This window comes from Miscanthus floridulus, chromosome 11 (genome assembly GCF_019320115.1).
Source record: "Miscanthus floridulus cultivar M001 chromosome 11, ASM1932011v1, whole genome shotgun sequence".
NCBI classification, from domain to species: Eukaryota; Viridiplantae; Streptophyta; class Magnoliopsida; order Poales; family Poaceae; genus Miscanthus; species Miscanthus floridulus.
Window position 1 is genome coordinate 93,791,181 of NC_089590.1, and position 11,030 is coordinate 93,802,210.

Consider the following 11,030-nt stretch of genomic DNA (forward strand, 5'->3'; position numbering starts at 1 on the left):
TTTACTTGCTGATGGAGGTGAAATGGTACGCAGATAGCCAATGCAATTTGCAGCGACTAGGTAACCACCGTGCGTTTCAACTAACCAAGTGCATATCGGCCAGCAATTACCTCGTGACTGGCAGTGACAATGGCATGCAACTATCATATATTCATACAATTCTGGAGAAAATATACATATGTTCAGAAATGCGAGTAAAACAAATAAATAAACAATAAAAAACGTCTCTTATATTAGACTGACATAGATGATTATCTTGGACTAGTCTGAAAAGGCAACCAAACCTTATCTACCAGACGTGCAAAGTTTGCCAGCCCTGCATTCAGGCAGGCTCCAACAAACTGATCCGTCCTTTTGCTTCCAGCTGATTCTCAAAACCAACAAACTGATCGTCTTTTTGCGTCCGGCTGATTCTCAAACCAAAGTACATCATGTACTGAGAGCCACACTCGCACACCCAATTTCTTTCGTTCCAGATGACAGCCAGATTCATAGAGCAGTAAGCTACCATATGATGACAAAGGTCATGCCAAGATTTCAAGTCCATTCATGGCCATTACCAATTTACCATCAAGCACGAATTATATAAGCAGTCTCTAACACCATACAGCTGAACTAGTTATTACAACGTATATCACTTATCAGGGCTGTATTCTCACATCGGTATCAATTATCAAATCATAACAGGAATACAAAGCTGCTGCCTCAGCTACCTACTCTCAGTATCAGTATTCAGTGCGATAGAACAGAACACACGGCCAAAGAGAACCACACACAGCTTCATCTTCTTGATCATCTCTTCTTGAAACCATACTTCTTGCGCTCATAGAAGAGATCTGTCTTGGCACTTCCAAGATTGACGATCTTGGGACAACCATCCCGGTCCTTCTCCTGCTGGGTACACTCCTTGCAGTAGTAGGCGTCTGAGATGCCGACTCCTCCGCAGATCACACACCTTCCCTGGAATGAACCATAGTTGCACTCATCGCAGACCCGGACAAGGGTACATGGGCGCACGTATGAGTCGCAGATGACACACTTGCCATCACATTTCTCGCACAAGCGACCAATCGCGATGCCGGGCTGCTTCCGGCACATGATGAGATCAGGATGATGCTTCGCCATTGCTGTCGGATTTTAACCTGCGATACTATAGTAAAACAGAGCATATAGATACGAATCACACATTGTCATACTTCTCTTCGCAGAAGGTAGAATATGTACAAGAACTAAATTACAGTGAAACATTCACAGGAGAAGCAAAATGTTAATTCAATCATCAACACATGCAGAAACTCTTCATAGAGGAGTGAAATGTTTGCAAACACTACCAACTTTAGTGTAGAAATCCGTCAAATCCCAAAAGAAGAAAACAACATTTCAATCATTCATCCCTAACACAAGTTCTTTTGGAACTACATCAGGTTCACCAATTCAAATATGAACAACTCGCTTACAAAAGATTAATACTACATAATACACGATACTTATAGGGCAAGTTGGACTGTCTGAGTCCAAATCCCTTTGCAGAAGGTAGAATATGTACAAGAACTAAATTACAGTGAAACATACCCAGGAGAAGCAAAATGTTAATTCAATCATCAAGACATGCAGCAACTCTTCATAGAGGAGTGAATTGTTTGCAAACAGTACCAATTTTAGTATAGAGAAATCCCAAAAGAAGAAAACAACATTTCAATCATTCATCACTAACACTAAGGCTCTTTTGGAACTACAACAGGTCTGCTAATTGAAATAAGAATAATAACTCACTTATAAAAGATGAAGACTACTGAATACAGGATACTCATAGGGAAAATTAGACTGTCTAAGTCCATATCCCACTGAAACCATATGCAATCTCACCATATCGGATTTTGTAGCGTTTCCAATTGGCATCATAACCTAATTAGGCCCTGTTTGGTTGGGCTTTTGGCTTTGGCTTTTGGCCCCAAAAGCCAAAAGCCCAACCAAAGGGGCTGCTTTTGGAGGGTGCTTTTTCAGAAGCAGCTGCTTTTTCGTAGTTCATTTTTGAAAGCTGATTTGACACTGCTTTTGGCTTTTGGCTTTCTGCTTTTCGAAATTGGTGGAATAAAAAGCTCTTCCATAGTTGTTTCAAGAGAGATAAAGATAAAAGGTATATTTTATACTTGTTTAATCAAACAGCTTTCAGCTTTTCTACAGCTCACAGCCCACAGCAGCTTTTCCACAGCTCACAGCCCACAGCAGCTTTTTCCCACAGCCACAGCTCAACCAAACAGGGCCTTAGTAGTTATACAGACAACTGTTGCTGAAGTCGCATGGAAACAACCAAACAGCACTCCGATGAATTTATCCACTACTGCTTATTGCTTCCCACGTTGTCATGCCGCATCTTAACATTTTGGATACTAAATGATTAAATCCTCATCGTTATCCAAATCATCCTACCCAGCAGCTAAACGAAAGCCACCTCTCAAGCTTTCCCCTTCCCCCTCGCCCCAAACCTGCCATGGCTCACGGGGTGGAACCCACTTGGAGAAGACTGCAGAGCGAAACAGCCAAGGGAAACGGGTTCAACTACGGCGAGTGGAATCCCAAACTCCTCGGCCGCCGTAGGCAAGATCAGGCGGCCGCGCTCCTCTAAGCTACTAATCTACGAAACGCCCACACAAACCGCTCCAATAGCTAACGTACCTTTCACGTAGGTGATGTACGAAGGCTCGCCTCGCTTCTCGCAGGCAGCGCGCGGAGAGCTCGAGACGACGGCGACGATGAAGGCGGCGGACGGCGGCTAGGGCTAACGGCCGCGGCTGGGCCTTCGCGGCGGTGGCCGATGCTGCTAGAAGCTTAGAAAGATGCCACTCCGTCCAAAACGGGGACTCATTCCAATCGGACGGCTGTCAACTACGCGAGCGGTTGGTACACTGATACTAGGGCCCACATGTCGGTGTCAAACGATAGTAGGGTCCACATGTCGGTATCATAAATCTCAGCGTCCCTGCCGAGCTCGCCGTCGCCGCCGTTGTCGACTAGTGCGGGGGCGACTTCCGCCGCGGAGCTCCGCTCTGGGACCTAATGGAATCGTTCTCAACGGTGGCGGGAGCGATGGATTCGGGTTCCGGGAAGCCCGAGGAGGTGGCCGCTTACCAGAGCAAAGAGGCCAAGCAGGCGAGGCTTCAGTCCATGCTCGCCGCGCTCCTCGACGACCCCATACTCGTGGACGTCCCCAGGAAGCCCTCCTTCGCCGACGTAGACACGCTGATAAACCTGGAGCTCGGCAGCGCCATGAGGCTGACCGCTGTCAAGCTGGACAACACCTCCTTCGGTACATCGATCCCCTTCAGACCTTTTTGTTCCCCCTTTTTGTCAAATTACCATTCAGTATATGCTGTAGTCCTTGAATCCTACTGTGTATTTTAATTCCACTTGATTGCTTATATCTGCTTCTTTTATTCCTGTGAAAGAGGTGGCGGTGTTGAATTCTGCCACTGTCAAGGATCTGAAGCTGGCTATCAGGAAGAAGATAAATGAGATAGAACAAGAGCAGATGGGGCATCGTCATATCTCATGGTAAGGAAACAACCGTTCCTGTTTTCTCTTGAAAAAGATCAACATTCCTGTGGACAATATCATGCTTCTAAAGCTGGGTTATTTATACTGTGCATTACTCTTTGTTATGCTTGTTAACTTGGCATCTAAGCTGGGTTGTCCTAATTTAATTTCTGATGAATGTTCTTGGCATGCTACCAGTGGATCTTTATTATTCCATATCTGATGCACTGAACAGTTGAGCAATCTGATAATACTGCACATGTATATACTGATGGCTGAACAAAGACATTAAGAAACACAAAAGCTGAAGTTTATTTTGATTTTCAGTTTGATTTTGCACCCGAGGTTCACCTGTTTAGGTTTCAGAGTTGAATGTGTGTACATATGGCTAGGCAGGCCTTTTGAGTTTATCCCATGAATTTTTTTCTGTTGGAACTTAAGTAAATATATTTTTCCAAGATTGTTTTGTTTGTTTGAGCTCAGTCTGCTGTGTGCACAAAGAAATTGCTGACCTAATTTTGGCTTCTCAGTTATTCAGAACCACATGACCCGGTACTTTCTACACTGTCTTTTTGCTTTACTTGCTGCTAAGTCTACATGACATCCTTATCCTTGGCTCCTAAGTCCTACCCTCCTGTAGCTTTCCTTCAAGAATTTTCTGGGGCCTTCCAAAGTGACAAAGTGTGATCCCATTTCCACAGTTTGTTGAAAGGGTTTCTGAAAACTGAATTTAGTATTTAGTGCTGCTAGTTCAGCATAAAGTGTGGTGCCTATTTGTTGGAGTAAGCCTATCTGGATTGTGTTGCTTTTTTGGCGAACTATAAGTTCTGAATGGGTCAACTATTTTATATTTATGTACAAATGCTGCTAAAAGATGGGCATCCCATAGTATGTTTGCGCTTTCACAAGTATGTTTAAGTCCATATGACCATATATATGATTTACTAACAGGACTAAGCATAAAACTGAATGTTGGTTCTATGTTTATGATGTTAAGTAGGCTAAGGAATGATAAGTACCATCCATGTAAAAGCTAGAGCAGGATCCCCACGCAGTGCCGGTCCTGAGTTTTTCTAGGCCTAGGTCGAGAACTAATATAGAGGCCTATAGTCCACTCTCTACAAACATTTATATATATTTCTATTTATACATATAGTCTCCCAAATACACATCAATTTAGAAGATAATATTCGATGCACTAAAAAAACATATATCGAATATCAACCGAACGGTGCTTATGGATGTGATCCTCTCTGTTCTCTGCCGTGGGGCGATCCCGTGACGATTGATGGACTGATGCGGCTGCGAACTGGATCACGGATGAGGATGATAGAAATTGGGATCGAATAGGCCCTAAGAATTGTTGATCTGCTCGATTACCTTCACGTTGACGAGTTCACGAGTCGCCAAACTCTGAATGGAAACTGGAAAGTGTCGAAGGCAAAGCCTTCCTAGACCTGCGCTTGCTATATTGGGCTACAGCCTATAGAAGCCCACGTACGTTACACTGCTTATACAACGTATAAACTAATGGCCTATACTAATACTAGTACTAATCTACTATATGGGTTGAGGCCCACCTAAATCTGAGGCCTAGGTCGGTGGCACACCCTGCCCACCCCCAAGACCGGCCCCCCACTGAAGGTGTAATTACCAACAATTGTGTCCTTAATATAATGTAATATTGTGGGGTTGGCAGTTCCAATTTCTGAAGTTCAGTTATTCTTTGCGAACTACATTTATCGTCATTTTTTTTTTAAATCCGGAGAGCTACTATACTGTGGAATCTTGTGTGTGTTGGTGTGCACTGAATAATAATGACAATTCTGAGTTTTGCGCTGCATGTTCTATACTTGGGCCTTCATTTATTTCTGCTTGATCCAGGAAGCATGTCTGGGATAACTACTGCTTGACACATCACAATGAGAAATTGATAGATGACAATTCAGCACTTTCTGCTTATGGCGTTCGGAACAACTCTAAGGTAGTTCTTTTTAAGAAATACATAGTTTCTTCATATATTTTTTTTTACGGAAAATATACATGTTCATTTCTGGAAGACCAAATAAGGTGGCTCCTGGAAACAGGAGCAACCACTTAGAAGCATCAACCAGTTTTGTTCGCCCTTTAATAATTGCATCTGTTTCTGTAGTGTTTTTGTCCTTAGTTCTATGTGTTTGTCTAGGTTGTTGTGTACATTTTAGTGCAACAACAACAACATAGCCTTTCAGTCCCAAGCAAGTTGGGGTAGGCTAGAGTTGAAACCCACCAAAAGCCCCAAATCACGGTTCAGGCACTTCAATAGCTGCTTTTCAAGTACTCCTATTCAAACATATATCTCTAGGTATATCCCAAGCTTTCAAATCTCTTTTTATTGCCCCCCGTGTCAATTTCGGTCTTACTCTATCTTTCCTCATATTATTAGCTTGTCTTAGGACTCCACAATACACTGGTGTCTCTGGATGTCTCTTTTGGACATGGCCAAACCACCTCAATCAATGTTGGACAAGCTTTTCTTCAATTGGTGCTACCTCTAGGCGATCACGTATATCATCGTTCCGAACTCGGTCCATTCTTGTGTGACCGCAAATCCATTGCAACATACGTATTTCTGCAACACTCAGTTGTTGAACGTGTCGAATCTTTGTAGGCCAACATTCTGCTCCATATAACATAGCCGGTCTAATCGCCGTTCTATAGAACTTGCCTTTTAGCTTTTGTGGTACCCTCTTGTCACAGAGAATGCCAGAAGCTTGTCGCCACTTAATCCACCCTGCTTTGATTCTATGGCTAACGTCCGCATCAATATCTTCATCCATTTGTAGCATCGATCCCAGATACCGAAAGGTATCCTTCTTAGGCGCTACTTGACCTTCCAAACTCACATCTCCCTCCTCCTGTACAACTCTGCCAAAGTCGCATCTCATGGATTTAGTTTTAGTTCTACTCAATCTAAAACCTTTAGACTCAAGGGTCTGCTGCCATAACTCTAGTTTCTTATTTACTCCCACCTGGCTTTCGTCCACTAACACTACATCATCAGCGAACAACATACACCAAGGAATATCCTCTTATATGTTCCTGGTAACCTCATCCATTACCAAGGCAAAGAGATACGTGCTTAAGGCTGATCCTTGATGAAGTCCAATTTTAATCGGGAAATAATCTGTGTTACCATCGTTTGTTCAAACACTAGTCACAACATTGTTATACATTTTAGTCCACACTTTTAATATTTTGCTGTAAACTTTTGGTACTTATAACAAGGCTCCTCCACACCCTTTCAAAATAAAATTTCACATCTCTGTCTCTGCTCTGTTTATCTAGGTCTGTTTCTCGCCGCACGTCATGTCCAGAGTACATCGGAAGCACTCAAGAAGAAGGAAACACCGCTTCTTCCATGGTCTTAGCAGGAAATCGTAACCCCAGCTCGTGATTTTTAGCTATATAGGAGCAAAGCTGGTGCCAAGCCGGCAAGGCATCGCGACTGTCATCCTTTTCTCGAGGCAGTAGTGTGGTCACTTCAGAAAAGTGATCGAGGCTTTGACTATCGGCCTGTTCGTTGATGAGTTTCTGGACTGATAAGTTCGGCTGGAGCTGGTTTGTTATGAGAGGAAAATATTGTTGACTAGCTGATAATCCCTGGCTGAAACCAACAAGCGAACAGGTTGTATGTCAGTTAACTGGAAGCATGGATTATTCATGGAAGCTATGTTTGGGGCTCACGTTATGTACTCAGTAGCTGCTCTCTAGTCGTGTAAGCCGTTAATTACTGTGTGGAATTGTTACAGTAATCCACAGGAGCTTTCAGTATGTCCGTATTTTTTTCTCTCGAAAGGACGGATAGCTTTTGTAGAGGCAGGGAAAATAAAGAAAAATGAGAGATTACAAAAAGGACAACAACAAAACCACTACTGTATGTCAGTTACTCTGTTCTCTACTTGTGTTACGCGTTTATTTTTATATGAAATTGTTACTGATGAAGTATATCAGCTTGTGTTCTCTAGTTCTCTAGTGGACTATAATATAATGTACAAGGCCCACAAGAGACTATGGTCATTATAGCGACATAAACGGTAAAAATGAGTGAATGTGTGGAGGTGCCGTCTTTTCCTCCCTATATATATAAACAACCCATTATCGTAGAAATACAGTATGTAGGTTATTATATGATGAGATAAGAAGCCCTTATGTTTGGATCAAGATAGTCTATAAACGGGTTAGGGTTTAGGTCTTGCTTCTACCTATCTGTTGTGTGCGTCCACGTTAGTTTTCTCCTCCATACTCAGCGGCTGCTGCTGCATGGATTGTTTCATTATCACGTCAATTCGTTCCACTGCATGGATTGTTGTGTGACTCCACGTCAATTCGGCTGGTATTAAAGCCAGCTGAAGCTGTTTTGTTGTGAGAGAAAAATACTTAGCTGATAAGCCAGCCGATAAGTTCAAGCGAACAGGCCTTAGTTGATGCAGTGGAACGAATTGACGTGATAATGAAACAATCCATGCAGCAGCAGCCTTTCTATATATAGTGTATATCACTTTTGACTCTTTTTGTTGAAGTTTATCTTTTTTATGTTGAATATGCTAGTTTGTGATAATAGTATAGACCATATAGATAGTACGTTACCTGTTTGTTTTAATATGTCTTGATTTTATCTATTGCATTTATGTGGATTAACATATGACAGAAATCGCTAAAACTTCTTAATGGCTACAAGTAATAATCTATAGTTAGTGGCTAGGTTATGAGAACTCTTATCTATACTTGTTCAGTGGCTAGGTAATGCGAACTCTTGTTCTATGTTTGTTCGAGTATGAGAAATTCATAATCTGATAATTTATTTTGCGTCTAGAAATTCAAAATATAACCGTATGCCTTACTTTGTTTCATACATTATCTAGTACTCTATATGACATTTTCCAATCCAATATAATGCATGGCAGCGGGTGCGCATGCACATGTTTTGCATGGTCCAGGAGCAAATGTGATCACTCAATCGAAGTACTGTGCACTAGAATCATGGAAACACTAGCCAACAAGTCCAACTAAAAGTGGTCCCAGCCCTGAAGCCCTGAAAGGCTGAACTGAGAAGTGAGAAAACCAGCAGCTAGTGGTAGAGACATCACATCTTCCATCTGCATGCTGGAACTACAAGACACCAACAGCGATGAGAGAAGTCTCTCAAAAGAGTCTCAACGGACAACAGGCGAGGTGAGCATGGAAAAGCAGGCATGCAGGCGGCCTCATTCCTTTTTCTGGAAGTCACAGAAGGGAGGGACAAGTTTGACACAACTGTGCCCCCTGCCCAAACTAGCCCCCAATGCAAGCACATTACAACCACCACCAGTGCACTAGAATTCACTGCACCAGTCCACACTGTTGTCCTGGACTGCTGGTGCTGCTGCTACACTACAACACACACACACTACATGAGGACCACGGACCACCGCAAGCAGTAGCTAGAGCCCAGCCGGCAATATGCATGCATCTGCAAATTCGCTATCAAATAGTACTAGAGATCGCCAAACACTATTGCCTTTCTTCAGACATGCTTCTACATACTCCTATGCCTGATGCTACTAACCTAGGACAATGACAGCAACTCACTACTACTCCTTCCATGAGAATTCAGAGACATAAACTCATAGCAGACGTGCAAATTGTTCCAGTGAAGTGAAGAGCAGTGGCAGCCTGCATTGCTCTCACATGGTCCCTGCAGGGTAAGGGGAGCACCAGGAACTGAGGCTGAGCTCCAGGGATGCTGCTGCTGCTGCTGATGCATCTTGGTTGCCGGTGCCGGGCAGCTGGGTGGTGTTGCTGTAAAAGGTGTACTGCTCTTGCAGCTGCAGCAGCTGGTGTTGCTGCTGGATCCCAACGGAAGTGGCACTGGCAGTGGGACTGGCAGTTGTGGGCGCGGCACCCCAGAACGGCAAACTGCCGCCGCGGATGGTCTCGCCTGCTGGAACTGGGACTCCGTGCCGCGGGCGCCGGGGCTGGCTGTCGTCGCCGCCGGTCGGGAAGAGAGGGAGCGTCTGGGGCGCCCGCGTCACCGTCGGTGCCCGTGCCGCGGCCGCCGCCATCGTGTCCGACGACGAGAAGCACGCCCACGGCGACGCGGCGGCGCCCGCGCTGCCCGTGCCCATCACGCCCATGTAGTCCTGCGCGCACCGCACCCAACAGTCACCGATGGATGGAACGTGTCAATTCGTTGTACGTGAAAAACTGCGTACGTGCAAGCCCCCCAAGAAAAGAATGTACTGTACCTGCAGGAAGCATGTCTCAGTGGCCATGGCAGCGCTGCCGCCCCATTCGGAACTCGTGTCCAGCAGCACGGTTGAGCCGGCGCCGCCATTGCCGGCGTAGAAGCCGAGGGTGGGCGAGGGAGGCGCCGCGCCTGTTGATGCGCACACATGCATGTCAGTTTGCAATCACACATTTGATATATGCATGGGCGATCCGCGATCGAACAAATTAATGGCACCAACGCTGAAACGCATACCCACATACCTGAAGGCGACGACAGCGAGAGCACGCCGAGGTGGGTGCTGGCGTCGGCCGCGCCGGCTGCTGCGGCGGCGGGCACGTTGACGTCGAGGTTGGTGAGGCGGCGCTTCTGCCGCTCGCGGGCCTTGTGGTTCTGGAACCAGTAGAAGACGTTCTTGCCCTCGATCTTGCCGTGCTGGCGCAGCATGGCGGTGATGCGCTGGATCTGCTCCGAGTTGGGCGACCGGATGCCGCAGCCGTAGTAGAGCTCCTTGAGTATCCTGATCTGCTCCGGCGTCGGCGTCCACCGCGAGCCGCTGGGGCGGCACACCGCCGTCGCCACGCTGCCAGTAGCAGTGCCTCCTCCCGCTCCGCCGCCGCCCGCACTCCTGCCCGTGCCCACATTGGCCGCCATGCCTCCGATCTCGCCGGCCTTCCTGAGCTCCTGTGATCTCTCCGATCTGTGGCAAGGAGGAGGGAAGGGTTTGCCTTTGGCCTTGCCTTGGAAAAGGGAGAGGCATGAGGAAGGGTTTATAAGGAGGGGGTGCATAGGTGCATAGCATAGCAGAGAGGCTACAAGCTAGCTAGCATGCAGAGAGGGAGAGAGCGTAGCTGCGTGCTAGGTGCATGGTGAGATATAGGTTGGGGCCGGGAGGGGAGGATCATGGGGATACCACATATCTTTTGGAGAGAGACAAGTGAAGTTGACACACGAGGGCTCTTGCATTGGCCGCTCCAACACTTGGAATTTGGAAGAGAGAGAGAGAGAGAGAGAGAGAGAGAGGAGGCGAGGAGCATGCAGAGTACTAGGGGGTGTGTGGAAGTGGAAGGCCAGGCTCCCCTTGTGGCAACCGCAACCGCACCCGCAATAAACAAACAAAGCAGCTGCCAGCCATTGCATTGCATTGATTCCTTTCCTGATCGGACGGCCGGCCTACGCGCAGGAGCTGCTGGTGGTGAAGCCTGTCTGCCTTCCAGCTGCTGGTGCAAACGGCAAAGCCTACACATGC

The 11,030-nt window shown here is 46.0% G+C and overlaps 3 protein-coding genes across 4 annotated transcripts; 1 reads left to right on the forward strand and 2 right to left on the reverse strand.

Moving 5' to 3' along the window:
* Positions 1-533: 533 nt before the first annotated feature.
* On the reverse strand, positions 534-2,833 carry LOC136492655 (PHD finger-like domain-containing protein 5A). Of its 2 annotated transcripts, none has more exons than XM_066488646.1 (2): positions 2,677-2,833; positions 534-1,150 (listed from the first exon to the last, which is right to left on the reverse strand). In XM_066488646.1, exon 2 carries the CDS (start codon positions 1,123-1,125, stop codon positions 793-795), a length of 333 nt encoding a protein of 110 aa, XP_066344743.1. In that variant the 5' UTR covers positions 1,126-1,150; positions 2,677-2,833; the 3' UTR covers positions 534-792. The 2 variants fall into 2 exon arrangements, with proteins under 2 accessions (XP_066344743.1, XP_066344744.1); XM_066488647.1 differs by having other exon boundaries at positions 534-1,142; positions 2,677-2,826.
* Positions 2,834-2,891: 58 nt separating this feature from the next.
* LOC136492654 (U11/U12 small nuclear ribonucleoprotein 25 kDa protein-like) lies at positions 2,892-7,347 on the forward strand. The gene is made up of 4 exons (XM_066488645.1): positions 2,892-3,307; positions 3,447-3,552; positions 5,419-5,518; positions 6,862-7,347. Exons 1-4 carry the CDS (start codon positions 3,058-3,060, stop codon positions 6,955-6,957), a joined length of 552 nt encoding a protein of 183 aa, XP_066344742.1. The 5' UTR covers positions 2,892-3,057; the 3' UTR covers positions 6,958-7,347.
* A 1,892-nt stretch (positions 7,348-9,239) lies between these two features.
* LOC136490764 (WUSCHEL-related homeobox 1-like) lies at positions 9,240-10,435 on the reverse strand. Its single transcript, XM_066486957.1, has 3 exons — positions 10,039-10,435; positions 9,801-9,934; positions 9,240-9,695 (listed from the first exon to the last, which is right to left on the reverse strand). The coding sequence occupies exons 1-3, from the start codon at positions 10,433-10,435 to the stop codon at positions 9,240-9,242; spliced, it is 987 nt and encodes a 328-aa protein (XP_066343054.1).
* Between the last annotated feature and the right edge of the window lie 595 nt (positions 10,436-11,030).

Bases quoted from the DNA above. Each gene is read 5' to 3' on its own strand.
- LOC136492655 (XM_066488646.1), bottom strand. From the start codon at position 1,125: ATGGCGAAGCATCATCCTGATCTCATCATGTGCCGGAAGCAGCCCGGC.
- LOC136492654 (XM_066488645.1), top strand. From the start codon at position 3,058: ATGGAATCGTTCTCAACGGTGGCGGGAGCGATGGATTCGGGTTCCGGG. The intron at 3,308-3,446 runs GTACATCGATCC...TTCCTGTGAAAG, and splicing joins GCTGGACAACACCTCCTTCG to AGGTGGCGGTGTTGAATTCT. The intron at 5,519-6,861 runs GTAGTTCTTTTT...CTGTTTATCTAG, and splicing joins GCGTTCGGAACAACTCTAAG to GTCTGTTTCTCGCCGCACGT.
- LOC136490764 (XM_066486957.1), bottom strand. From the start codon at position 10,435: ATGGCGGCCAATGTGGGCACGGGCAGGAGTGCGGGCGGCGGCGGAGCG. The intron at 9,935-10,038 runs GGGTATGCGTTT...TGTGCGCATCAA, and splicing joins GTCGTCGCCTTCAGGTATGT to CAGGCGCGGCGCCTCCCTCG. The intron at 9,696-9,800 runs GTACAGTACATT...CGGTGCGCGCAG, and splicing joins CTGAGACATGCTTCCTGCAG to GACTACATGGGCGTGATGGG.